A 27,521-nucleotide genomic window follows, 5' to 3' on the forward strand; every position below is an offset into this window, starting at 1 on the left:
TGCTTTATCTATTTCACTGCCAAAGTTTTAATTTCAGCTTCTCATAAAATCCTGTTTGCTGAGCGAGATTACACCAGAGACGTTATAAGGACTTTGATTACACCAATGCTTCATTTCCCCTAAAATGTCAGATGGCAGTCTCTAATGCCATGGATCCCTCCCTCAATCCCTTGAACCCACAGTCAAAGCCTTTTTTTCCTCCCTCTCTAAGAACTGTTTGTCTTGACAGGCTGCGGATGTCACCTTTAGTTGTGGAAAAGCTTTCTTTTAACATTACTAAAAAGGCTGAACCGAGGAAAACTACGGGCAGTTCTGCTCCATTTGATTACCTGTAGGGCATGAATGGGCTTTGCCTTCGGCATCACTAACACGTAGTCCTTGAACTTTACAGAGATGCCCTTGAGCAAGGTGTTTTACTTTCATTTTAAAATAGCTTATTGGAAACAGATGATGAAACCTTGTTTCTGTATTACAGTATTTAAGTGTGACTGCTGTGAATGAGTATGGGCAGCAAGCGAGGCGAAAACAAAGCTTGGATAAAAATATGGCACGGCAAATGATCATATCTCACATTCTGCAGCAGCTAATCAACTCAGCTGTTCTTCCATGCCAAGAATTTAGAGCCAAAAAACCAGCACAGTGCTCCTAATCAGCTCTAAATGACAGCCCGGATCTTTAACCATTTGCCCTGAAACACTAGCACTTTCTCCTTTCCTCCAGTCTTAAACTTGTTTGGATTTATCTTGCACGTATAGGCAAAAAGTAAAACAGCATCACTCATTCAAACAGACATTCTGGAGTAGCATTAGTAGTAAAAAAAAAAATCCAGACAATATCTGACCAATCAAACATGAGTAAATACAAATATCTGAGTACTACTTGAACAGTTTTGAGGCAAACAACGCTCCTGTTTGTCTGCTGGAGTGTGGAGAGAAACAGGAAGAACGCTGTGACAGATTAGACACAGGGACAAACCAGACTGGACAGCAGCAAAATGCAAAGATCAAAATAGCTGAACCGAGAACTCTCAGCTCAGCATCTTTACCAACTTAAAAGGCAGCTATTAGCGCTACAAATGTAGTCAGTATAGCCTTTCACCATGAAACCTTCTATTTATTTATCTTCGTACACATTCAGACTTGTAAGGATATGAGCATACAAAATGAGTGTCTTGGGGTATATAGCTGGAATCTCACTTGCAATGTATTCTGTCATATGGGACAGAGCATGAGCTGGCGGTTATATCACACTGAGTGTAACCCGGCCAGGCCCACAGGCTTCCACAGCTATACCCTTGACTTCAAGGCAGGCATTAAAATGGAGGGGTGGTGGTAGTGGGGGTTGGTGGTGGTGGTGAGTGGTGGATTATTGGGTTGAGGGAGGCGATATAAACTGTGTGAGTATGTGCGTCTTCGGGGTGGGGGGGCTCTTCATCTTAACCCCTTTTCTTCCCCCTGACAGAGTGGCTGCCTTCCCCTCCTATCTTCTGTTCAATGCGATTATTAAATCTCATCAATCAAGTTCACGTTGTTATTCAGTTTAAAAGAAAAAAACAACTACATTTTCTACTTAAACAACAGAAAATACGCGTCACTGGGTGTCCTTGCAGATTCCCATTATTACGGGGGAGCTCGCTTCTGTTTTCACACACGAAAGAAAAACATTAGGAACTAAATTCAAGCCAGATCTGGGGCACAGCGGCGTGTTCCGCGTACACCTGCACGCCAGCAGACAGCGCTTTCTGTTTGAGCTGATACAACCCCGTGCGTAAAAATCCTTGGTACCTTGGTGCGTCAGGTGCAGCTCATTTCCTTAATGCAAATGCCCCACTCGCTGCGTGCTCTCACACTCTTCCACCTCCACAACAGTATCCTGCCCCGAGGAGCGACCGGCTGCCGCCTCTGCTCCTTTAAGGCAATGAGGAATTAAAGCGTCTGCAGGGGCAGGGGAGAGGGTTATTCTGTGTAATGCTCAGAGAGTCAGTGTGGTGCGATTAGAGAGCGGCAGCGGAGAAGATGCGCTTGCTCGCCTCTTGCTGGACGCACAGAGGCGATGAAGATGATCTGACTTTGGAGTCTGAGCAAAAAACCTGCTTTTCATTCTTCTGCCACCGCCCTCTCTCTTCTCTTTGCTTCTTTTCTCTTTTAGTTGTTTTAATTTTGTAACATTTTATTTATTCATTTATTTTTACCTTCAAGGATGATCCGTCTTCCAGTGTTTTATTCAGGAAACCTGAAACCGGACATTTTTCTTTTAAAGATTTAGTTTAACCATTTTTTCTAAATTTTAATTTTTGTTTGTTTCTTTCTTGTTTTCGGATTTAATTTCTTTTCCCAGGATCCGCTCTAACCCGGCTCTGACTCAGCATCACACACACACCTGGGCTTCACCCCTTCAGCATCCTTTTGAATAACAGGGACAAGCAGCAAGACGCGGAGCACAGGAAGGAGAGTCTGAGCAGAGCTCTCCCCAAGAAAATCACAGAGGCGCATTTATGCTCCGAGACATCCCAGAAACCAAATCAGTGTAACAAAAAAGTACGAAGGAGATATTAAAAGTAGAGACTTGGACCGGTTTGCTTCAAGACAGTGGCAAATGTTTAACCTTAGCCCAAGCGCACAGAAGAGAAACCCAGGGAGGCACCGGTCAGAGGAAGAAGAGAAAGCATAGCTTGGGGGGATTGAACGGAGCAGGGCATGTGGATATTGGCTTTTATCTTTTCCCAGAGCATCTTGAATGGTAAGTTGCACCTGCTCATATTTTTATTATTATTATTATTATTGCTCATCACATACTGCAGAAGGCAAATCACTGGTAGACAGCTAAGTGACTGAGGAGGGAGGATGGAGGTCACCTGTGACCCACATGAAATGGATTTTATATGCTTGTCAAAAGGCTGACACCCCTGATAGAGGGGGAGAGACGGGCGAGGCATGAATTGCGTTTTAAATCCTTCAAGCTCTCCTACAAACCATTAGACCCATATCTGGCCTTCAGATATACACCCTGAACCAGGAGAAATAAAACGGCTATACCATGTTGTTAGTGTGCCTGTAGTCAGTCTGTTTAATTGCAATAGTTGGATATTATGTCAAGTTTGAATAGTTTTTCATTTGAATCATATTAATAATATTTGTTTTTGTTTTATACCAAATGATACTTATTTTTTCCTGTCACAACCTTGTTTCACTGTGGCCCTTAGTAATAAGTGACGTCTTTGATATAATGGACATTTGGTTTAACCCTTTCCCCATCCCCCACAGAGAGCATATTTTTCAAGTTCAAATGGCCTAAATTGACACTAAAGCATAAAAAAAAAAGGCCAGTTTATACAAAGATCTTTAAAGGCAGTCATTCGTATTTGCATTTTAACGTTTTGGGGTTTGTTTGTTTTTTAATTAAAAAAATTAAATTATATTTCTGGCTTGAGCAGGGTGTTCGCAGCACCTGCAAAACCAGTTTTGTTACAAATGTGAGCTCAGCTTTTTGTTTATTTACCTTAAAATGTAGTTAGCAGAGAGAAAGCGTGCACCATTAGTACAAAATGTTCATGCAACGAATGTAATGAACAGTACAGGTGTAATGTTTTTGGATGAAACACAGTCCTCAGGGGTCATTTTTGTATTTTATTTGTCTGCAAATGCAAAAGTACTTCACAAATTTACTCGTGAAAAGAGTGTGAAATGCATTTTTTCCATTCAAATGCTGGAATTGAGACGTTCAGACCTGGTCGTGCATCTTGTCGCTGTTTTTCGTGTACACAAGTGCAGTTGCATGCATTTGTGCCATTGCACACATGCGAGACACCATGCAGGTATATTTGCACGCTCTCACAGTGCGTATATATGCATATATATAAAATCAATGGTGGAAAATTGATACAGTTTATTGCGTTCACTTATTGGCCAGAGTCCCTTCTACAGGGAGGGATTATGGCCGACTGGGTGTGTACGAAAACAGGGGAAGAAAAAGGGAGAGTTGAAGAAGGAGAAGGAAAGAAAATGGAAACATGTCTGGGAGACATCAGGGTGACAAGATGGGGATTGAAAAAAAAAAATCAGTGGTCGTTTGCTTTTGTATGGAAAAAAAAAGAGAATTCACAAAAGAAAAATTAGGGAAGTGGGGATTTACAGGTATGAATACATTCAACCGCATCAAGGGGCTGTGATATATTATAGTATGCCCCCAAAATGGATTTTCCCCCCTCTGGCCGGAATGATAAAATAAAGCTTCGAAATGGATTTTTGTTTCTGTGCCAACGCGTTTTCGGTGCTGAGGCAACCCTCCGTCGGTGCCGTTTATTGACATTGACTCCATATAAAATGGTATCTCCCTCAGCCCAGCTTGTGCTGAAACTCATAAAGGAACAATAAGGAATCCTCATTAATCATAATCATCTGACTCTGACATTAGATCAACTGCCATGCAAGATTGTGTCCGTTTATTGCTTAAGGGATTATTGAGGAGGCCTGAGGCAACTGATAGGGATTAAGCAATAGACAGCCTTGTGCTTGTTATTTGCACTGCAATCATTACACACCCACACACACATACATATATATATGTATATGTGTGTGTGTGTATGTATATATATATATATATATATATATATATATATGTATGTATGTGTGTGTATAAGTGAATTTTAAAGTATCTTTACCTTTTTCTATCATTTATATTTGATTTTCCCATTATGTACAGGACCCTGGCTATATATATATATGGTTGATTATCATGAAAATGAGGTGTTCATCGGCTGAGTAGTCATTGTCAGAATGAATGAATGACCTTGTAGATGGAAGCCAGCACGGAGATTGGATTCCAGACAGTTCTTGCTGTTTCAGAGTTAGGCCTATCATGTGCACACTGGCCTGTCTCTATGGTAACCTCCTTAATGGGTGTTAGGGGCTGCGTCCTAAAACGTTCACCCATTCACTCTTCACCGTATGGGGGGGAAAGAAAGCCATATGATGTGGTGTTGTGCAAAGAAAATACCATGCAGTTCAGAATTCCCGTTCATAACATTGGATAACCGGATGATTTCATTCACTAGGTTGGGCTTAATAATTCTTCACAAACTGGAAACCTTTTTAAAAAATAAAAAAATGGCACACCTGTGGAAATATTAGACTATTCCTGATGGGAACTGTGAGTTTGTCTGCAAACCGTGCTGACCTGGAAGCTCCCGACCCAAAGCTAATCACATCTCGTTACATCGTTGTGTCCACAGGTGTTATAAGCAACCATATTATAACCGAGCACCTCACAGCGCTTCTGGGTTCTCTGTGTTCTTTGCGTACATTCACTGGATATCAGCTTAATGAACTCAATTAAAGAAAGGGAAATGGATTCGCAACCACACAATGCTCAAAAATGTCACATTTTAATTGCTTTCCTTATCTTTGCAATTGATTGTTTATTATCAAAAGGAAGCAAAAGACAACCCCGGTCCTTATTACTCTTTTTATGAAAATTAAAATGTTAAATCTGACACATTCACCAGCCAAGAGGCACAATTACTTTTTGTATTCCGTTTAAGACTTTATGCTCTTGCTATTTCCTGCACCTATCAAAGTAGCATCTATAAATTCAGTCATCAGTACAGGAGAGGAACCATTAAATAGCTCTGCCTGAAAGTTGCCTCTGGGCAAAACTACAGCAAGCTAAACCGGCCTATTCAAATTCTCGTTGCAAAGATATAATGAGACAAGGCTTCTCACAGAGTCCCCACCAAGACTGCGATGATTTGTAGACATGCACGCGGCTTAACCCGACGCTCGTGACTTAAAAAGGACTTATCTCGTATTTCTTCAATAAACGAACTATTATGTAGAGGTCAGGAAATCATGCAATCAAATTTTGATCTCAATTAGCTGTGACCTTTCGCGGACTACACACACACACACACACACACACACACACACACACACACACACACACACACACACACACACACACACACACACACACACCAAAATAAGGAAGCTCTTCCAGAGCATCCATCCCAGTGTAGCTTACAGTACAGTAAATAGCTGCCAACATCAGTTAGCCTGCCAATTTTACATGACCCCACATTATTAGCAACCTGCAACACTAGATGGAAATGCTGCGGAGACTGGGGTGGATGGATAGATTGAACTTGGCTGCAAATAGAAGGTGGGACGAGTGTTTGTGTGGTAATAAATCTACATGAAGGCGATAAAGCCAGTGCAGTGATGAGAGCCTCCTTTTGTCGGAGATGCCTCTGTAAAAATGTCTAAAGATCAGCGGCCTCCCAGCGGCCGGGTCTGTAAAGCAAATGGAGAGAAACCTGACCACCCTTATTGTTGCACTCACGACTAGTAGTCTGTTTACTAATTACCAATTAGGATTTGGTTGCACAAGCAGTATCATAGCTCTTGAAATCAAATTACCCCATGAAAGCACCCAGCGTACAGTCAAGTGATAGATCATCTTGTGCAGTCTCACTCTGATCTGAATATCTAATGGGCTAAATTAAGTTTACAAACCCACTTAACTCTTCCTCACTTGTCTGAGTTGTGTGAAGGTTTGTTGGGTTACGTTTTGAACTCTGCGCGCGATTCCAGTTGAAAGAGGTGCTAATGTTGGGTAATGGATACCCTGATGTGCGATCATAATAGATATCCCCTAGTTCATACATCCCAGCTGTATAATGAGGGCTACTCTACTGTACCATACCTCCTCGAGCCTGTCTAGCTCCCTAATTAGGAGCAAGCTTTGGTGACTCGTGCATGTGCGCGCATGCTTATGTGTGTGTGCTGCATTTCACCCAATGTAAAATCTAATTACCGATCACACTGTGTCTGACAGGATTCCACTGAATCGGAGGTGTAATTGCGCAAGCCCGCGTGTAAATGTCTCTTGCATTAAAATGTTAACGATATCATTTAGCATCTGCGGGGAAGAGCAGAAAAGCCCTCAGCACCCAGATGTAGGTGTTTGATCATGTGTGCAAAGTGAGGCTGTAGTACATCTGGCGGGGGTTTCCCTCTCAGAGAGGGTTCTCAGTAGAGAGGATGTTTTTAATTCACTCAGCACCTGTCAAAGTGACATGTTATATTACTGGGCTACACTGCACAGGTACTGTAGTGGGGGAACTGGTGTAGAAGCTTTATTTGACAGTTTAAAAAAGACCAGTGAACCACTTCTGCTCTCCTCTGCAGAAGTGGTTTTCTGTTGATTTTAGTTTCAAAGTAGTTTGGAACACGCCCACTTATGACAAAAGACCCAGTGAGTGTCTCAATAACAGACTTTTATAAAGACCTACAGACCGCTCTTCTTGATGCAAAACCTGAAACGTGAAGATCTACTGCAAGGTGCTAATTCTGATTTAATAAAACTTTTTCAAGGTCAAAAGTTTGTTTCCAAAACGATTGACCTGAGCTGTCCCTCTGATGTACTCATTTGTAATTCTGTCTATCCTGGTTAAGTCTAAACATCTTCAACTCTGCCACCTCCAGCTTGGCCTTTTGTCTTTTCGTTAGTGTCACTGTCTCCAAACCATACACCATAACAGGGGGTCTCGAGCCAGTGTACTCCCAGTTTCAGTTCCAAACCTGGATATATCTGCAGGGTTGCATCAGGAGAGGTATAAAGTGTAAAATCTTTCCCAAATCAAACATGTGGATCATCAAGAATGAAACAAGGTCCTATACGCAACTTATAACAGCATTCAATCAAAAATTTGTATATTAACTGGAGTTTGGTTAATCCCAGTTACAAACACGCCTACAAAACCTGTTACATAGTCAACTTTATCATTTTATTAGTACTCTGTATCGTACTGTACTGTACATTATCAGTCTGGATATGACAAGTTAACCAACTGTGACATGATCAGCACAGGCAGAAGATACTGAATGAATAAATATGTGTTGATACAACAGTACACTGTGGCCCGCTCTCTTTGCCCAAATAAGTTAAAAGCACTCAAACATTTGAGGAAGCTGATTGCCTTTTTTTAAATTATGTAACAGTGACGTCAGACCAACGATATTGTAAAATAGCTTGCCATATCATTACCTTTGAGCAGGTTTGTGTGCACTCGCAGTCAGCTGCTGTCTTCAGAGTGATTTTGGTGGGATAAAATGGCATATTACAGAGTCAGTCTGCTCTCAGTTTGACTGAATGGGGTTAAGCTGGCAAGTTTGTGAGATCTGTCTGAGATAATGTGGCGATTAATGATGAAAACTTGCAGATCTGTTGCAAGTCAGTTTCCGTCTGATTTGAAATTCAGAAATTCCTCCATAAATAGTGACATAGTTTCTGCAAGATGACAATTTAAGTGCAAAATGACACAGGCACTCAGCAACCTCACTTTTATAAAGGACTATAACCAGAACAAAATCAGTTAGCGACCAGATAAGTTAAGTAGAAAGCCAATTAGAAAGAGACGGGTCCTGACTCAGATTGCCAACACGTTGCAGTCAATCTGACAGAAGTTATCTGAAAACCTTCGTCAATCTGTCTGGGAGTGGTTGCAGTCACACTGCGATTGTTTGCAGACAGGTTGGCTCCCACCAGGTGACCTCTGCAATAACCTTACAATCCAAAATAGTTAGAAGGTTGTTGCACAATCAACCTCTGGGTGACAAGTTGGTTGCACACCTAATTGCAATTGGTCAAAAATGAAGGTGTGTAAAACAAAAAACAAATTTCAACACACTCACCAGGCAACTACATATATTAAAAAAAATATGTTATTTCATTTATTTCTTTTTCATAGTTGCAGTGAGGTCTCCAAATGTTAGTCAGGAACTGGTTTAGAAAAAAAATTCTCAAAAAGCTTCAAGTTATTGAAGTATAGTTTATTCAAAAATGAACAAAATGTGTCTCATCAAACCCAAAGTGTTAGTAGCACAATTTAATTAAACTACTCAATCTTCTCAATGACTTTTGTATCTTTTTTGGGTTTAAAGTGTTCTAAGTTAGCTTTGCTAACTTGCTTTAGTTTGTGATCTGCTTCCAATCAGATGTTTGCTTTAAATAGCGATTATTCTAAACATGAGATTATATTGTTACAAGGTTGCATGAGCCTTTGTGACAATATCCCCCCCAAAACGAGTTCATTAGAAGTAAAACCTTGTTTCTCTATTTGCAGTTTTTATGTGCTGCTGTTTTGCCAGAAGAAACTTGGTTTTGTGAAATTCAATCCAGTTTTGATTCCCTTTTTCCAAACAGGACAGAGAAATGTTATTTAATACTTGTGTCAAATATAAAAACATGCATGACCTTTTCATAAAATATAGATTATATGTGCACGCACACCAGTAGTCCTTTTTGGGTCTCATTGGTGTGTGTGTGTGTCTGCAGGCTCACTTGTGGTGAGTATCCCACCACAGTTTTTGCCCATCGTGGAAGACAGGTGTTGAAGGTGCGACAAGTTTGCTATCCATCACCCCTAGAGACAAACAATCACACTGCACCTCATAAATACTGGCTGTTAATCCAGCCATCCACATACCAGGTCCAGGAATTGAACTCGACTCACTTGGTAGCCCAAGGCTGAATTGATTCGCGTGACTTTGTCCTTAGCATGATGCATGCCTGATGTATTGTGGCTCACCAACTGTCTGCCAGCCTGTCTCTTTCTTTCCAGTGATGCCTCTGAGCTTGGCTTTTCATGGACCCTCCTTGTATATTCAAATCTGCATCTCAGTCAGTTTATTCAAAAATGCATTTCCTGGAGATATTTCATCATCAAGTCTGTCCCAGTGTCTCATGCTCCGTTGTCCGAATATTAAAGTAGGCTACGGGATAACGGAGGAGGCAAAGCTGGATAGACAGAGTGACAGAAAGACAAATGGGTCCAGCTTGGTTTCTTGACATTGCTCCTTATTTTTAAACCTGGCACAGATGCTAAGATTTAAGACCAAGTTAGTGGCGGTTATTTTTAGCTGGCCATTTTTAAAGCGCTGTCATCTTGTTTGTAAGGTGTGTGAGAATATGCCTGTGTGTGTGTGTGTGTGTGTGTATGAGATGTGGAAGGTAGTGCTGTATTTCCTGGTGTTCATGTGAAGTATATATATAATGTGTCGGGAGGCTTTACGGAGTGTGTGTTCCTGTGTGCATGCAAACCAGTGCGTACGTGAGTTTAATTGGGAAGTGGGGTGGGTGGGCTAGTGTGTGACATGGAGTGGAGCCACAGGAGTCTGATTTATGTCCTTCTGGCCACTCATCGATCCCTCGGCCCGGTGTGAGACTGAGTGCATTGTCAATAATCTTAGCACTTTGTGGTATTCCTAGAATTCCCAGACCTCCTTTGCTCAGGCCAAGGTGTGATGCTGCAGTAAGCCATCTTGTCCAAGATCAAATAAGAGGACGCGGGGCCTGGCTTCAGTGCATTTGATTGTAGGGTAGTGTAGCAGTGAATATATCACTTTGCTGGGGCTGTGCTGTTGAAGAAGACTTCCCTCTATTGTTCATGCAAGAGGAGGTAATTTGGGCAAAGCCCCACATGGGTCCCCAGAAGCTTGTAACATTTATATACTGTATGTGTTTTTAAGCGTCCCGCAGACATTTAGCAACACATAGACGGGGTCTATTATGTATTGCTCTGTGTCTCTATCTAGACCATCCATCCCCACAAGTGATTATGCTAATTAGTGTTTGATCAGATGATTAAATTAAAACTCGATTCATTCAAAGGACTAAATGCTCAGAATACGTTTGTGTCTGCTTGGCTGCTCGGCTTCGCACAGCACAATTCCCCTTGTGTCCTAGCCACTGGAGGAAAGGATGACCGGAAAGGAAAAGGGAAGAAACTGTACAAAACTGCCTCTCATTTTATTCAGGCAGGCGTACAGAGGGAAACGAGGACTGTAATAAAGCAAGCCAGGGGGGCTGAGGGAGAGTAGAGGAGGAACGGAGAGAAACAAGGAAAAGGAGAAAATAAAGATGTGTGTGTGTGTGTGTGTGTGTGAAATGTGTGAGTGTGCCGGGGGTGGGGGTGCTGAAAGGATCCCGGCTGTGGTCCCCTAAGTGTTGAATAAACATGCTTGATTTAGGGAAATGGCTGTGATAAATGTTTAATATGATAAGTCCATAAAGACGGTCAAATGAGTCTGGAGTATTAAAATGAGTACGGCACGCAGCAGCAATCACAGCAGCTTTGGAGGGGGAGTAGGTGGTGGCGGTTGGAGGGCCTGATAATGGCAGGCAGAGCTAACAGGATGAGAGCAGCCAGCTGCTGTGACATCCACATTAACACACTCTACCAGCTGCTGGTCACAGACATCTCTTGGACAAAACAGGGACAGGGGTATGTATCTTAAAAGGGTAACCGAGGCAATAATTGTATTATTACCTGTGCAGTATTGGTAGCAATAAAATTACAAGTGTAAAGCACTTCTCAAAATCGAGTTCAGGAGGGTCGCAAAAAAGCTAATAAGGACGCTGCAATCAGCTGGAAGAACAAGGCGGGCTTCAAATGATAGTGCAATTCAAACCAACGGCTCATTTAAAAACACAGAAAAAGGCTGACAGAACAGGAAGAAACCAAAAAAAGCATATGTGATACTGAGCATGGGCGTCGCGTTAGCAAACAAACATCCAAATGCTGATGGTGAAGATATCTGTAAATTGTGTTCGCTGGCAACAAGTTTAATTTGTTTTTCCTTTCAGTGTCAACTCCTGCAGAAGTTTGCTCATTGTAGCTGCTTCCTTCTGGCTATGTTTAGACACCCAGAACCTGCATTATTTCCTCAGAGCTAATATCGACAATCAGTTTTCTGTGGTCTGGATTTAACTATCTCTGTTGCACCTCCTCTGTACGTAAATCGAGTTGGTTATGTGAGTTTGCCGATGCTTGTGTTGTGAAATCAGGTGTTTGCTTTGACTTCTAAGTAAACAGAAAAAGTTTCCTCTGCATATTTTGCACAGGTGTGCCATGGCTACCTAACAGATTTAGCTGGCACAGATAAAATAACAAAGCCTGAGGGCCAAAGGCTATCTGTGTCAGGTCAGCCTCTTCAGAAGCTTCTCATATACCCCTATGAAACCACCATGGAGCTCCCTAGGTACCATCCAGGTGGACAGCAGTTATGATAAATCCAACAGCAGCAACTTTTCTGAAGGCCCTTAGACTTAATGCTGGGTGACATAATAAGGTTGCTTGTCCAGTATGTGTGATATCTGCTTGTCTAACTGAGGTTGGGCCTCTGGTAGACTGAAAAAGCATCTGTTCAGTGAGAATGTTGCTGCTTAATCATGTTATCAAGAAAGGCAGTGTATGTTGACCATTAGATTATTTTGGAGGTGATTTGATTATATCCAGTGAAGGCTCAATCAAACCTGTTGAATACATACAGACAGTCTTAAAGGATAAAAGATTATGATGTCTATTTCTGACAAACCTGGGCCTGACTGTTCTATAAAGTCATCATTATAAATATAGAGCCATAGCAACGCAGACTCTTCGATGAAGCTGGACTTACTTCTTTAAAGGATGTATTTGCATATGTTTCTTAAGAGAATGGGTTACTGATTTAGCGATGTATTATTTGAATAAAAACTGTGGCAGAAAATACACAGTTATGGTAAAAAGAAAGCACATCCTCTTTAAATTCTAAATTTTTATGTATCAAACATAATGATCTTGGCCACAGCCGATCTTGCAATTAGGAAAATACAACCTCAGAACCTCAGACCTTACACTGCGTCATTATTTATTTAACAAAAATTAAGCCAAAATGTAGACAAAGTGTGTGAAAAACTAAGTACAACCTTGTGGCATCCACAAGAATTAAGAGGGTAAGTAGAAGCCAAGTCCTGCTAGTCAAATGGACTTGATTAACTGATCATCAGAGCATGGGAGGCCCTCTATGAGACAGAAGGTTTGGCAGTTTGATGGTCCGGAGCATTCAGGTGTGTGTTAACATGATGCCACAGAGGAAAGACATCAGTAACTATTTTAGATGATGCAACCGCTGCCGTCTATTAATCTGGGAAGGGCTATAAGGCCATTTCCAAACAGTCTGAAGTCCATCATTCTACAGTGAACATTCAAGACAGTTACCGGTCTTCTCAGGAGTCAATTTCCTAGCAAATTCACCACAAGGTCAGACTGAGCAATGAGAAGCTGAGAAACTGCAACAAATCCTTCAGTGCTACATGTCAGACTTTACAGCCCTCAGTTAGCATGTTAAATGTTAAAAGTTCATGACAGTACAATTAAAAAAAGAATGAACAGGTTTGGAAGGGTGAAGGCAGGAGAAGACACTATCACTGAAAAGGACATGACGGCACAGCTAAGAAAGTTGCAACAAGCTCACAAGACCTGTGTAACAATGTCCTTTAGACAAATGAGACCATAGTGGAGATTTCTGACTGTAATGCACAGTGTTGTGTTTATAGAAAAGCTCCACAGAGCTGCTGGAGATGACTGCGGCTTATTCTGCAGCCACAGGGCCTGGGCGCCTTGCAGCCTTTGAATTGATCACAAACTCCTTTGTATACCAAACTGTTCTACAATATAAACCTTAATATTGACAGATGGTCTACTTTCTTTATACCATGACTCTAGGCAAGCAGAACAATGCTACCGGTATCTTATAAGTGAGCACATTACATGTGTGTAGTAGCACGAGTGAGAAGTTATTGTATTTAGATGAAAGGATGGAGTTATTATTCAAATTAGCAAGTTGGGTTAGCAAGCTACATCCATAAACATCACAAAAACAGATACCTGCTAACTGGTGCTAAGTGCCAGACTAACAAAGTAGAATAATTTCACTCACCAATACTGGAGTTAAAACTTTTTAAACTTCTACCAAAAATGCTCCAAAAAAGCAGCAACAGCTGTGCTGACTTGAATTAGCCTAGCTAATCCTAGCAGAGCGCTACGTAGCACCAATTAATCAAAGTTTTCTAGCTAGCTAAAATAGATGAACTACTATTAAAAATTAAACAAAAATTGATTCATTGATAAATTTTCTTTTATATTTAAAAAGGTAACATCGTTTTAAATGTAAAAGGCATCCAGCATGCCTGTGTTTGTGGTGAGTCTGCAGAGATAATAAATCAGTGATTAAATGAGACCCTCGCTAGATTATGTGCTGCTTTGATTGTTACTTGGTTCCTTCCATTTGATGTTTCCTTCACACAAATAAAAGCATTTACATTATTAATCGGTGTATAAATATAAAGTATCTTCGCTCCTCTCAATCAACTTTCACCTGGCAAACTTATTAAAATTAAAAGATAACAACTCAACCCCCACTGTGGAGTTCACGGGATAGTCCTCTGATTATTTTATGTAACATACAAAAAAATTATTGGTTTATACAGTAAATACATTACTAAATGCTTCTTTTTAGCAGTGCTGGATTACTTTATACAGCACACCATCAATGTTGCACCCTGTGGGAATAAATCACCCCTAAAATATATTTATAACAAACAATCCTGTGCATGTTTGTCAAAAGGATTAGCATTAGCTTTCTATAAATACACAGGTTTTATTCATGTTAATTGGGTTGAGGAGAGGCAACAGCGCAGTGCTGCTCTCCTCAGGTCTTAGTAAAATTAGAAAATTATTTTAATTAATAGGTAAAACTGCAGGTGTTGAAATCTTAAATCATCTGTAATAAGTTTGGTCTAATTGGAGAAGCTGCTGCGGTTCAGTAGCAGCGTTTTCCAGGTTCACATAGTAAAATCCAACTCCTTGTAAATCTGCAGTGGATATATGCAACAATTTCAAAGCAGTGCTTTTTTGTTTACTTTATTACAGACCTTGGTTTCCCTCCACCTTCTAGTGCGCTTGTTATATTACATAGCAATATTAGATTTCTACTAGTGGAGGTTTTTATTCATCAGCAGCAGCAGCAGAGGGAGCTGCTATAGTTTGCTACGGTATAATCCCTCATCAGATTCACTTGCACTCATCATCATCAGCAGTAGCAGCAGCATAATTTAGACATCAACGTCTTTATTGCTTAGTTATACTAACTGAGAACCAGTCCAGGGTCTCTGGCTTTCCCTTGATGAGACAGCCAGCCACTCTGGCCCATTTAAGACATGAAAATAGACCAGGGAGGAGGAGGAGGCTCATCTGCTGTGGGGGCCTCGTTTTTAGAGTTGCCCGCCCCTCCTAGACATCAGAGGACTGATCTGTCGGTGTGGATCAGCAGCTTGCGTACAGCCAGCCCTTTCTGTCACAGCCCTGCTTAATATTCATGAGAGCAAATTGGAATACAGTCATTTAACTTCCATGCATGGTGTATTGCCTCTGGCCAGATCAGATCAGTGGGAATGCTTACTCACAGTGGACTCCCTGGCCCTGGCTGGTTATCATCTCCCTGTATCAGAGCTCCTAGCTCTATACATAGCTCTACACATATTGCTTTCAAGTTCATAGACTGATATAAAGAAAAAATAACTTACTTTGGTGAAATATGATTTTCATCCATGGTAATCAGATTAAATGAAATGCAGTGTACCTGTACAGTGTATTTCAAATTTGGGTCACCCACAGGTCAAGGCCCTATTTTTAGCTGCTGGGAATAAAACTTGATCACATGCTCGAGCGCTGCCTACATCACACTAATGCTACTATCCATAAATGCACAGAGCAGGAATTTGTTAAGGTTGAAAATTGCTTCAGCTGTTAGTGTTGAATGTGAGTGAGCCAGGTATGATCTCCACATCCCAGGCAGACATGCCCTGAGGGCACAGAGCACAGAGCTGCTTTAATTACCCAAGGTTCCTGCTGTCACATTGTCACTATGAGGTACCCGGTGCCACGCTACCATGCAGTGCAGAGTCCCCATGCTGCGGTGGCGTTGACAACTCAGACAATGGATCTGCTCGCTCAACAGATGCAACACAAGTGCCCCCTGAAATATGGGAAGCTGAATCAATCCCACTATCTCTCTGATTCTCTTTTTGCCCCTTCTTGTTTGCTTTCTGCTGTTCTCTCTTCTTCACATGTCACAGAGAGTTCATGACAAAAAAACTAGCAGCTGCATAAAAGATGGAATATGTTGGTGTGGGATGAGAAGTCCCATGTGGCACCGGGACCATTCATCTTAACTTGCAAGGGACACATGAGAGAGGAAAACATCACACAAAAAGTGACTGTAGCATGTTTTGAGCATGTGTCAGGCTGAAAAATAATTAAGCGGCGAGTCAAGGACTTCAGGACCTGTGGAATCAACCATGTATACTAATCTTTATTTCCTTGCATTAACACTGATTCACTGTTTACGTGGCTCTGCTGTGGATGGTAACAGCCTGTCAGCCGATCAGTTATGCTGTGGAAAGGAGCACAGCTATGGCTCATAATAGGTGTTGTTTGCTGTATATACAGTAATTCTGTAGGAATGTTACAGCTTCTCTGAAACAGATCATCAGAAGGTCAAACACTCAATAAACAGATTTTTCTAATAGTTTTTCAGTTATAACATTAAACAGACAATAGATTACAACAGCTCTGCAAGAAATGACTGTATAGTTATGTTTAAATATCTGTGTGGCAGTCTAACAACAGACACACTACCAACCTTTGTCGTCCCATTAAAGCAGATGGCAATAAACAAAGAGCTAATTTTCCCATATCTTACATTCCCAATAAAAACCTTTAAACTTTTACGTGATGTTTTTACGTGTATAATGCACATAAAAAACACTATAGAATGAGGACACAGTATAACACAATACAAAATGGTGCTCTAAGGAATATTTTTATATGGTCAATGGGTTTTTTTTAGTAATAAACTCTCCAAAAATGATCACCTGTCGCTACACACCACTGTTGTGTCTTGCATCTTATTGTTTTATGATGGATAACTTCTGTTCACTCTTCACGCCTCTTTAGTTTTACAAGAAAGCTCTTCTAAGGGGAAAAAATATGTATACATATTGGTTCATAACCAAACAAAAGATGGAGACAGCTGGCATCTAGCTGGTGAACTTAGTGTAGCATTTAGCACGAGCGGGTGGAGACCAAAGCAAAGCTAAAAGGAGAGCCTCTATTGGGCTTTTATGACTCAGAATCACAAACACATCTCCAGATGTAATAAAATGAATGATAATATTATTCCATGTAAGTCAACCGTTTTTGCGCCATGGACCGGTTTATGTCCAACAATATTTTCACTGGCCGGCCTTTAAGGGTTTGTGGATAAATACAAAAAAAGAAAACCAGCACTGCTACCAAAAAAAAAGATTTATTCATAACACTCGGGAAAAGACCCAGGGAAACCGAGTTAATGATAAAAATGATTAAAAAAAAAACCCTGATTAAAAACCGATAAAACCCCAGAAAACCATAAATTTTACACCCAAGCCTCAACTCTCGTGGCCTGGTACCAAACGACTCACTGACCATTACCGGTCCGTGGCCTGGGGGTTGGGGACCGCTGATGTAAGTAATAGTGTGATTTTATATGCATTTATTTATTTTTGGTGATATAGTCGCGTTTGATGTGTTTATATACGTTCTTATATATTCTTACATGCTTATAACGCAATCCAAACACAAACACTTCATACACATACACTTCAGCCCTGTAGAGATTTCTTTATAGCTTTGAAAGTCTTAAAAAATAGTAAATAATGATAGTTTTTAACATTATTGCTCCAATATCTGTCTCATTGCTTTCTAAACCAGTTGCATAAACAGTGGGAATTACAGAAGTGCAACGTGCAAACAAAATACAATTGAGCTAGCTATAGGAAACTGCAAGAATAGCACTCAAAACTATGACAGTAAGCACCAGATTAGTGAATAAAAAGCTTACATTAAAAAGAGGGTAAATATTAAAAAAGTTCTTGTGATAGTTAAGGTTTACATAAAACAGCTTCCCTCATTCCTCCTGTCCCTCTGAAGATCCCGAAAAAAAAATCATAGTCAATTATAGATACATATAATGCATTATTGAACTGTGTCATTTATTTCACCTTTTACAGTTGAGCTCATGAAAAATTATGCCAATTACTGATTTCCTCCAGGGCAATGTAGTAAGTGGTTGGACCCTGAGGCCATTTGTTGGGGAATGACTTGCTGCTCTTTGTGAGGTCGAGGGGAGTGATGTACATGCGTCATCACACCATTTTGCGGTCTGGCTCCTGAGTTTAGTCAATTAGGAAAACGAGCAGTGCAGCGATATGCGCACTTTCACCAGAGTCCATTTCTTTGTTAAATTAAATCAATCTCACTCAGCCAGTCTAAATTGAATAGCTCTCACCTACTTTTAAATGTGAAATAGGCGAATATCAAAACAGCCGTGGCATAAATCCTAATCCAATTTCTCTGATGCTCGCGAAGAATAGAAGCTTTTCAAGCAACTGCACACTTCTTTAATCTATCTTCTCTCGAGACATTTTCTATTGTAACATCTTCAAGAGTCAATTAACTTCACTTGAATAATTTGATCGGAAAACTTTGAAGTGTGTTAGCTGTTTGTAACTGGATTTTTTTTTAAATTAAAAAAAAATATTATGTGTATTTTTTAATTTCGTTTAAATAAAATTGACAAACTTTCTTCACTTACTTCCCCAAATCCAATCAATTGAAGTTTACAAAATATGACGTTTTACTACATGCATACACACACACCTCATTCACAACACAAACTGTCTTTAGCATAATCAGCTGTGTATTTTGGATTTCACATGAGGGAAATTCTCTGCTGGATGAAAACGAATCAAAGCAGTATGTTTAAAATATCTTGACACGAGTGATTTTAAAGTGTCCTCTCCTTCTCACTAACCTTGAGCACCATCAGGTGAGGCTGAACCCCCCTAAAAAAAAAACTACTACCACCACCATCACCTCCGATCTGTATTATCAACAGAGCACTGAGAAGATTGATACTCCCAGTGCCAGCTGGAAAAAGAGAATGAATCAGAATTTAATATGACTTTGATGTATTATTTTCATCTTAGCCGGTGCCACAGACCCATCGAGAACCCGGCGCACAATCCCACAGCGTCTTAAAATATTTAAATTGGCTACAACTTTTTGATGTTAGAGACTGTACAGGTATATGAAAGTTTCTCTGCTGGGAGCATATATAGTGCACATTGCAGAAATTTTATTTGGACCACCCACTCTTAAAAAGTCAGTCTTTCTATAAACGCATATGTGACATTTACACAATCTGCTTTATATATTGTTGAAGAAACTGTATATGCAATATATATTATAAGATATAAACTATATAATACACTATATTTAACAAATACCTATTTTTTCCACATATCTGAGAAACATAATGAGTTGTGTAAACATCTTATCACCCCTTTAAACAAATGAATCTGCAGAAAATATTTTGCATGTATGCATATGGGCATGTTCTAGGACAGGCAGATAACATATTGCAGACAGGCAGCAAGCAGAGTCACGTATTGTATAAAAAAAGGGACGCAGACATTGATTGATTGGTACTTGCTACTTGTGGGCTGTACTACAGTCTGAGTCACAGCTGACATGTTAAAAACCATAATTACAGCATCAAAAATGTGTTTTCTATAAATATATTATTTTATTGTGTCTTACATTTTTCCTCACAAAGGTGATTAGAGCCCCCTAAAAGCTATAATGCAAGCCATATAAGGCACTTTGCTCCTTTTTGGTAATAAAATTTAGGCTGCATTCTTGCCAACCAGGGAGACCAGGCAGGCATGGTGAGATATTGCAGTGATACCTGTGATATTACAGTCTCAGTAGAAAAAACAGCATTGTTTAATTTGACATAACAATTGATATGATTCTGACCAGTGTGTTTTAATACAGGAAGAATAAACAGCTACCATCCCATTTGTGGGTTTCTAGCTAGCTAAAAAAACAACAAAAAACAACTAACTTTGTTAGCCTAAACATTTTAATCTAGAAGTTTCAAGTACATCTAAAATGAGTGCACTTTTTTGACATAGTTTTTCGCGGGTTTGAATGCTACTAATATCAGTGTTAGCTCGTTTATTTTGTATTTTATTTTAAATTAGCATTAGCCTTTATAGCGCTAATTTAAGCTAACATAAAAGATAAGGTTATTTTCGCCATTTATTCATATTCCTGGGGGGAAAAAACTCTTTCACTTGCTGTCTATTTGCAGAAGCACAGTTTACCCCTTATAATATAATATTATTTAAATTATTTTGTAAGAAAAAAATACATTTATAAGAAAATACTGTAGTGGGGGGGGGGGGGAGCAATATACAGAACACTGTTTTATCTAAGCTTAATGTAGCAAATATATAGCTTTATAATCTCACAGAAAAATATACTGTCTGTTTGTATTTTGATAAATAGTTATCCTGCCCTGAACTACAGTCAAAACATTTAAATGAAATGTCTGTATAGTTTTTTTTAGTGTAGTGGTGTAGTGTACTTTATATAACATTGAAAATATAGGTCTCTGCCCAACTTTTCAATATATCTGCATATTCCTTTCTCAGGAGAAAGGCTCCAGCAGTGATCCTTACCTCCATAATAATTTTTGTGTGTTGAATTCCTAATCTTCAAATGAGTGTTTTGCATGTGTACATGTGCAGGTCAGTGGAGTGTCTCATTGCTAGTTCAGAGCTACTGGAGCAGAGAAAAGGATGGAAATGTCTGCAATTTGAAACCTTGTTAGGAATTTATGAAGTGCTAAAATGTTTTCTCCCCAGAGAGGGTCCAAGCCAGCTGCCAGTGCCACTGTAAGCCATTTACTGCAGAGCTTTGCCACCAGGCTGAGGCGACAAGGCATACACACACAAATGCTGTATTTTTGCCTGAAATACAAACAAACTGTCTTTTCACAGAACCTCAGATCGTAGACTTCTGCTGCCTTGGCTTCTTCACTCTGAAATCAAACAGCTGTAGATTTATATGCAGCTAATTGAGCCAACATTGACATTTATTACCCTCCTATCCTCTTGAGAATGCTCCTGCACTAACTACATTTAATGCCATTCTCTTTACAGTGATGCCAGTTTAAACCGAAGCATGAACATAATCACGGCCGTGGACCTTATTTCATAATTGATGGGAGTTTATGTTAATTTAATGTTCCCAAAATCCCAGGGATGGGAATACACTGATGAATCTATAACTGCTGATCATGAGCAATGAATAAGCAACACTTGGAGTCAGAGATTTTTAACAAATACTGATTCAATCTTCTTCATCTTAACTAATTTAAATTGATACTTAAATATCAAGAGCTTAATATCAAGAGCTTATTTATCAACTTATGTTAAGGTGGTGCTTTCAGCAATAATTACTGCAAAATTTAAAAATGAAAGACTGATAAATAAAATCAAAACCACAGATTGTGATGTTCTCCTATTTTTTTTCTTTTCCAGTTTTCAGTGAAGACCTACATTCCAGCTTATACTTTGTCAATGCATCTCTGCAAGAGGTAGTATTTGCCAGCACCACAGGGACCTCTGTGCCCTGTCCTGCTGGGGGTGCGCCGCCTGCCTCGCTGCGATGGTATCTGGCTACCGGCGAGGAGATCTACGATGTCCCCGGCATCCGTCACGTTCACCCCAATGGAACCCTCCAGATCTTTAACTTCCTGCCATCCAGCTTTAGCAAGCTGATCCATGACAACACGTACTACTGCACTGCCGAGAACCCTTCTGGCAAGATTAGGAGTCAGGATGTCCACATCAAAGCCGGTGAGTCTCCAGATAAGGGTTTGAAGGACTTGTTGTTATTGTGATGATGGGGGAACTTGCATGAGTATGAATTTAACAGACTGAGTGTACAACACTTGTAGTACTGATAGTGTGTTATTTTTTTGTAGTTTAGTGGTTAAGTCCAGCAAAGGTCCAAAATCTTACAATAATGCTGCTTAAAGGCTTAGAGCAACTAATGATTGATCTGTAGGTATAGATCAGGCAGAACCCTTGATGGTCCAATCCCAAGTTGTTCTCAGGACATGCAAGGTCACTTCTCTCTTTGGGAAGAAACCTAAGGTAGCGCTTTAGATTAGGAGAAACTGGCCTGATAATGTTGGACTTCAATGCACAGCTTTTGGAACTAGTCTACTGGAAAAGGCTGGACTTTAGTGCAATCTGCTATTGCCCTCAGTGATTGGACAGGGCAGTGTCGGACAGAGGTGGGCATACTTGTATCATCGAAGCGTGCTTGAAAACTGGGGTTCTCCCTAGTGTCAAAAAAAGAGATCCTGACTGTAAAGCACAAAATAACAGCTCTGAGTTTCTGGTAGTTTCTTGGAGTCCCTGAGTAGGGTGATGGAAGTGGCCCAAGTTGGAGACACCATTGTCCTACTGGGGGACTTCAGTGCTCATCTGGGCAATGACAGTAAATCTGAATGATCTGAATCCAGGCACTGTTCTGGCATTGGAATATTTGTCCATAAATAACACCACGTTCACGCATAAGAATGTTAACCAGGACACCCTAGGGCATAGGTCAATGATCAGTTTTGTAACTGTATCAGTAGACTTTTGGCCAAATGTGTTGAACAATCAGGGGAAGAGAGGAGCTCAGCAATAACTAATGGTGAGTGGAGGATGCCAATTAGCCCAGCCATGCCTAAATGTATACTGAGGAGGTGCGTCCCACCTCTAGTAGAACTTCAGCAGCATTCTGACGGAGGCTGGGGGTCTGAATAGCCCATGTTATGCACCTCCGTTGATCTGTTCCTACATAGCTACAAGGAGTTGTGTAAGGTGGTTGATACCTGCTGTGGACTGTGTTCTCTGAAACACAGATAAGATTAGAAGTTCATGCTATAACATGCACCAGTTTTGTAGTTAAATTTTTTTAGGTGAAACTTGTGTCTCTACTTTAAGCTACACTTTCCACTACCCTGGAAAGTGTCCCTTTCTTTGCAATTTTATACCATAGATCTGAACTCTGATGCTTTCTTTGATGGCAGACCCAGTTTGCTTCACCCTAGATGTCTTTAAAAAAATGCATAATAATGTCATTATTTTGCCCTGTAAATGAGACGTGCCTTTTAATTCTGTTTTTTAATTGTTCAATAGTATCACGGGAACCCTACACAGTCAGAGTGGCTGACCAGAAGGCTATGAGAGGGAGTGTAGCCGTGTTCAAGTGCATTATTCCTGCTTCTGTGGAGGCCTACGTCACTGTCGTATCATGGGAGAAAGACACCGTGTCGCTCAGCTCAGGTAGGAGAAAAACTTCAAATATAGAGCTTTTAGCACTCAAAGCCTCCATGTTCACAACATGGTAATAACTGAACTTAATGTGTATATCTGAAGGTAAAAAGCAAACATTGATGCTAAAATGACCGACCACATTTGTAACTTTGTGCAAGGTATGTACTAAAAAAGACTTTTAGTGGCCATGCCGGTAATTTCTGAGAGTTGTGTCCTTTTTTCTTTTTTTTGCTGTTTATGCCCAGTTGCCTTCCACTTTGCTCTGTGCTCTTTGGACGCTGTGTTCTGTTTAGCTGTGAGTCATCTTCTTACCTGTTTACTGGCTGAGTCTGCCATTACTGGGGCTCTGCAGCTCTATACAGCTATGTCCTCTCACTAGCCAGAGGATGTTGATAACTGTCACATTGAATCACTGGGCTTCTCTTTCTTGTACACACTCCACCTCAGCCAACGCCATTTTGAGTCCAGCAAGGGGTAAAGTGGGACAGTTTACATAGCATTACATACCAATGACCTAGTTTACCCTCCTTATTTGAATCCAGTGGCACAGCGGGATAGCGCAACACACCAGAACGTTCTGTAGCTTGAATTTTTACTCAGGTTAAATGGGATGCTTATCTCTTTGATTGCTCCATGTACTGCCCGCTGGCTGATTTTGCTTCATACTGTGGCGTTCAGGGACCTGTAAGTGAGCACTTGATGTCATTTGACTGAAGGCAGAATCTGGGACGGTGTTTTGGTGGCATTTTAAATGTGTGTGCTCAAGCATGAAGATGTGTCTTCTGATCCATGCCAGCGACTTATTTACTCGAGGTTACTCGAGTTACTCGCTGCAAGCTGCTGGTTGAAGACATTGCCTAATGTCACGGAGAGCGAGCAAATATGCAGCATGCAGATATGATTAGGTTCCGCAAATGAAATGAATCATGTAGACAAGACCCAGAGATGATGTTTATCTTAAGTGTGACTGAAAAAACAAAAGCGTCCATGCAAATGAAATACTTTTACGTGTGTTCTCTAGATCAAAAACAAAAGTTTGTTGTCCTGAATTAGAAAATACATGAAGAACGCCTCTGCATGTATAGACCAGGAGTAGTATTTGTGCCATTTCTGCAAATTAAAATGCAATGTCTGCCAATTATTTTTTCCAAATCAGCTCTGATACAGTCCACAGTGATGTCTGTGCTTTTTACCGCAGGCCAGACGGCCTATAGAATATGCAGTGAAGTTTTGATGGATTATATTGTACACTTGGTGTTCTTTTGAGTTCTTTCACGAGTGTTCAAAAGAACAACGATATCGGATTGTCTGTGTTTACTCCAATAAGTATTGCAGCAGGCGAGTGCTGTCAAAAGCATGAGCACACGGTCAAAATCACTGCTGCTCGGTGATAAATATTTGATGGTAGATTCTGATGCATGAGCGGATTCACCGCGCACTGTTATGGAGAGGGTATGTTTACTCTAGGAGGGTTAGGAGGTGTGTGTGTGTGTGTTGTGTGCTCGTGTTTGTGCGTGAGCAAAGAACAAGAGAGTGAGTGAGAGACACCATAAGGATACCAACCGGGCTTGACAATGGCAGGGGGATGCAGTCTGGCCCAGCCTAGTTTTCCGACTTTTTTTTTTTCCACAGCCCTTTCCTTTCTTTTATTCAGTTTTACATAAAAGACGATTTAGTCTCAGAGGACACAAAATAAAGCTATCCCACCGCCTCACTGAATTATTAATCTCAGGTTTTTGTTGGGAGCGGTAACATCAAGTGCACTTCTCTACCTTTACACGGTGCATCAGAATTAGAAGAAAGACACATCTTTTATAAGATATTTCTCTGAATAGAGGCTGAAATAATCAAAATGGTTAAAACATTGTGGCAGATCATGGTGATAAAGACCTGCGGCTCTGAAACATCTAAGCTGATACCAACAATGTGCTCACTGCTTAAATGTTCAGGTGTGAGTTTTTGCCTTTTGAGATCTCTAAGTCGCAGAGAGGAAACTGGCTCAAATCGCAGCTGCTGACATCTGTGGAATATCCAGTGATTCACATTAGGGTCAAAAATAGATGCATAATTACAGACTAGAGCTTGTCTTAATTAATCAGCTGTGATTGAAAAGTTAATTACAATATGAATTACCTTTCAGAACGAGGACTGCTTAGTAGTCATTTGAAGCGGCCTGTTTTCAATGTGAATGAGCATGATGCAAGCTCACCGGGTCCTAATGTTGCCACTAACATACCATTAACCCGTCATGAATTTTAAAATGGATCTCGCAGCACGAGCTTTCAAATGGCCGGCTCCGATCGCCTCCTCGCCGCTTTTGATAAACAATTGACAGAGCTAATACAGAGATGAAAGGGGTAAAAAAAATATGAAAGGAAGGAAGGTAGAGTAGGGAGGGGAGGAGTTGAGCTGTGTCCTACTGTGGTCCTGCCAGGATTTTATATGATGGACCTTTATTTGAATGCACGTGTGCGCTCCTGTTGTCTTACTACCTGTGTGCACACATTTATGTAAATGCAGAGCTTTTCTTTTTTTTTTTTTTACACACCCCGGTGTGTTTGCATGTCAAGTGCCCGTGCTTTTTGAAAAGGGATAGTGTGTGTCTCTGTGTTTTCTATCTACCTGCCTTTTGTCTCCTATCATTCATGATATGAGGCAGCTTAATGAGCTGGGCGGCCTTGGTTTCAGACAAGAGCTTCTGCAAAACCAGTGCTTAAACGCTGAATGAGCTGCAGAGAACATGTTGTCTCAGAGACCTTGTGCTCATCTCTAGGATGTTCATAGTTACGTATGTTGTGCAATTTGAGCACAAATTCGCCCTGTGCTTGCATCGTCAGTCGTGAGCTGAAATCTGTCAAGTCGTAGATTAGTTCCTCTTGTGCCTACCGTGTACAGACCAACTTCTTATTGACTGTTCTTGCGCACTATAGATGAAGAGGGAACATTAGCCCAAAGTTATCATGCTGTTGGTAAGAAAGGATGCACACAAGATAGCTCTCAGGGTTTAACTTTTGTTTTGCAAGTAGAGGCATCAAACTTTGAAACTGAAAGAGCAGAATTTTCGGCGTAGTGCCTAGATGTGAGTGTTTAGATTATGTAATTGGATCCTTTCTTTAGGTTAATAAATTATAATTTGACTTGTATTTCTCAATAATGTCAGATTGCTGCCTATCTTGGTCTAGGATGTTGTCCCAAAAAGCATCAGAATCTTTCTTTTTAAAGATTGTGCCAAATCAAGTTTAATCTATAGCACATTAAAAAAACAGCTGTTGGTGAAAGTGCTATGCATCTAAAATAAAAATAACATGAAAATACAGGACAAAATGACAAAATGAGTTTAAGAAGGGAAATGTTTGATCAAGCACTTGGCAACAGTGGGAAGAAAAACTCTCTTTTAACAGGATGAAACTTCTGGAAGAACTAGGCTCAGCTGTCACTGACAACACTTATCAACCATCTCATCATTTGTAATAGTTAGCCTCATATCGTTGTCTTTTAAATTGCTGGGGATTTGTAGCTTTGGTTTCTAACTATTAAAATCAAAATGAATGATATGATTCATTTGACAAGACCTATCAGGCCCAGTGCTGTAATGTACTTAGGCTAAGAGAAACTAAACCTGTACACCTATCACAAACTAATCCGGGAGGAAACCTGACACAGCCTATGATAATGACGTGTAAGCCAGACCGATGACCTGCAGAAACTCCCTGGGGGACAGCTGGTAAAGAGGGGAAAGGTGAGGAGGGGTCAGGTAGGATGGGGAGAGGACAGGAAAAGAAGAAGGAGGCCATATCTCCCTGTCACAAGGAGATACGGCCTCCTTCAGGGAAAGAAAATGCATGCCTCTCGTCTTTTCGGGCAGGAGATTAGGTTAGAGATGAAAGACAGGAAGCTTTATTTTGCAATACAGTAAGACACAGGCTTAGAGTGCGAAGGAAGGAAGAGACTCCACAGGTCCTGCCTACTTCCAGGGTGTGCTGCCATCTTGGCTGTCCACCCTCTTAATTTCACACAACATTGCATAACTTTTCTTCTCCGATGTTTGAATAAAATTTGGACAGTGCATACATTCTATAAGAGTACAGCACTTGTCTGTCGTCTAGATTTGGCCAAATCTTTATATAAATATATTTTTACTATTCAGTAATATTTTTTTTAACCAAAAACATGTCCTCATACTTCATTTATTAACAAATATCACATTTTTTGTTTGTTTTGATTTTGTTCGCAAATTATATTGTGATAAACTAAATATTTCTAATATTTATTAACTGTTTATTAATTGCAAAATAGAACTACAAACATATCCTGTATCACTGGATCATACCGCGCACGTTTTAAAGAGAGAGAGTTTTTTTGGTTTGTATACACTATATATAATATATTGTAATATAGTGTTTATCCATAATGATAAA

The 27,521-nt window shown here is 40.3% G+C and overlaps 1 protein-coding gene across 2 annotated transcripts in view; it reads left to right on the forward strand.

Annotated features, from left to right (window-relative positions):
* Positions 1-1,774: 1,774 nt before the first annotated feature.
* LOC146693794 (cell adhesion molecule DSCAM-like) overlaps positions 1,775-27,521 on the forward strand; it is a 134,705-nt gene continuing 108,958 nt past the window's right edge. For both annotated transcript variants that reach the window (XM_085429700.1, XM_085429701.1), the window contains exons 1-3: positions 1,775-2,739; positions 21,310-21,627; positions 22,966-23,112. In XM_085429700.1, coding sequence (XP_085285826.1) covers positions 2,697-2,739; positions 21,310-21,627; positions 22,966-23,112 — 508 coding nt within the window. In that variant the 5' untranslated portion in view covers positions 1,775-2,696. The remainder of the gene's footprint in view (positions 2,740-21,309; positions 21,628-22,965; positions 23,113-27,521) is intronic.

The sequence above is a fragment of the Copadichromis virginalis genome, linkage group LG14 (assembly GCF_057382275.1).
Source record: "Copadichromis virginalis isolate Kocher_CV1m ecotype Utaka linkage group LG14, C_Virginalis_male_GT1.1, whole genome shotgun sequence".
Classification (NCBI taxonomy): Eukaryota; Metazoa; Chordata; class Actinopteri; order Cichliformes; family Cichlidae; genus Copadichromis; species Copadichromis virginalis.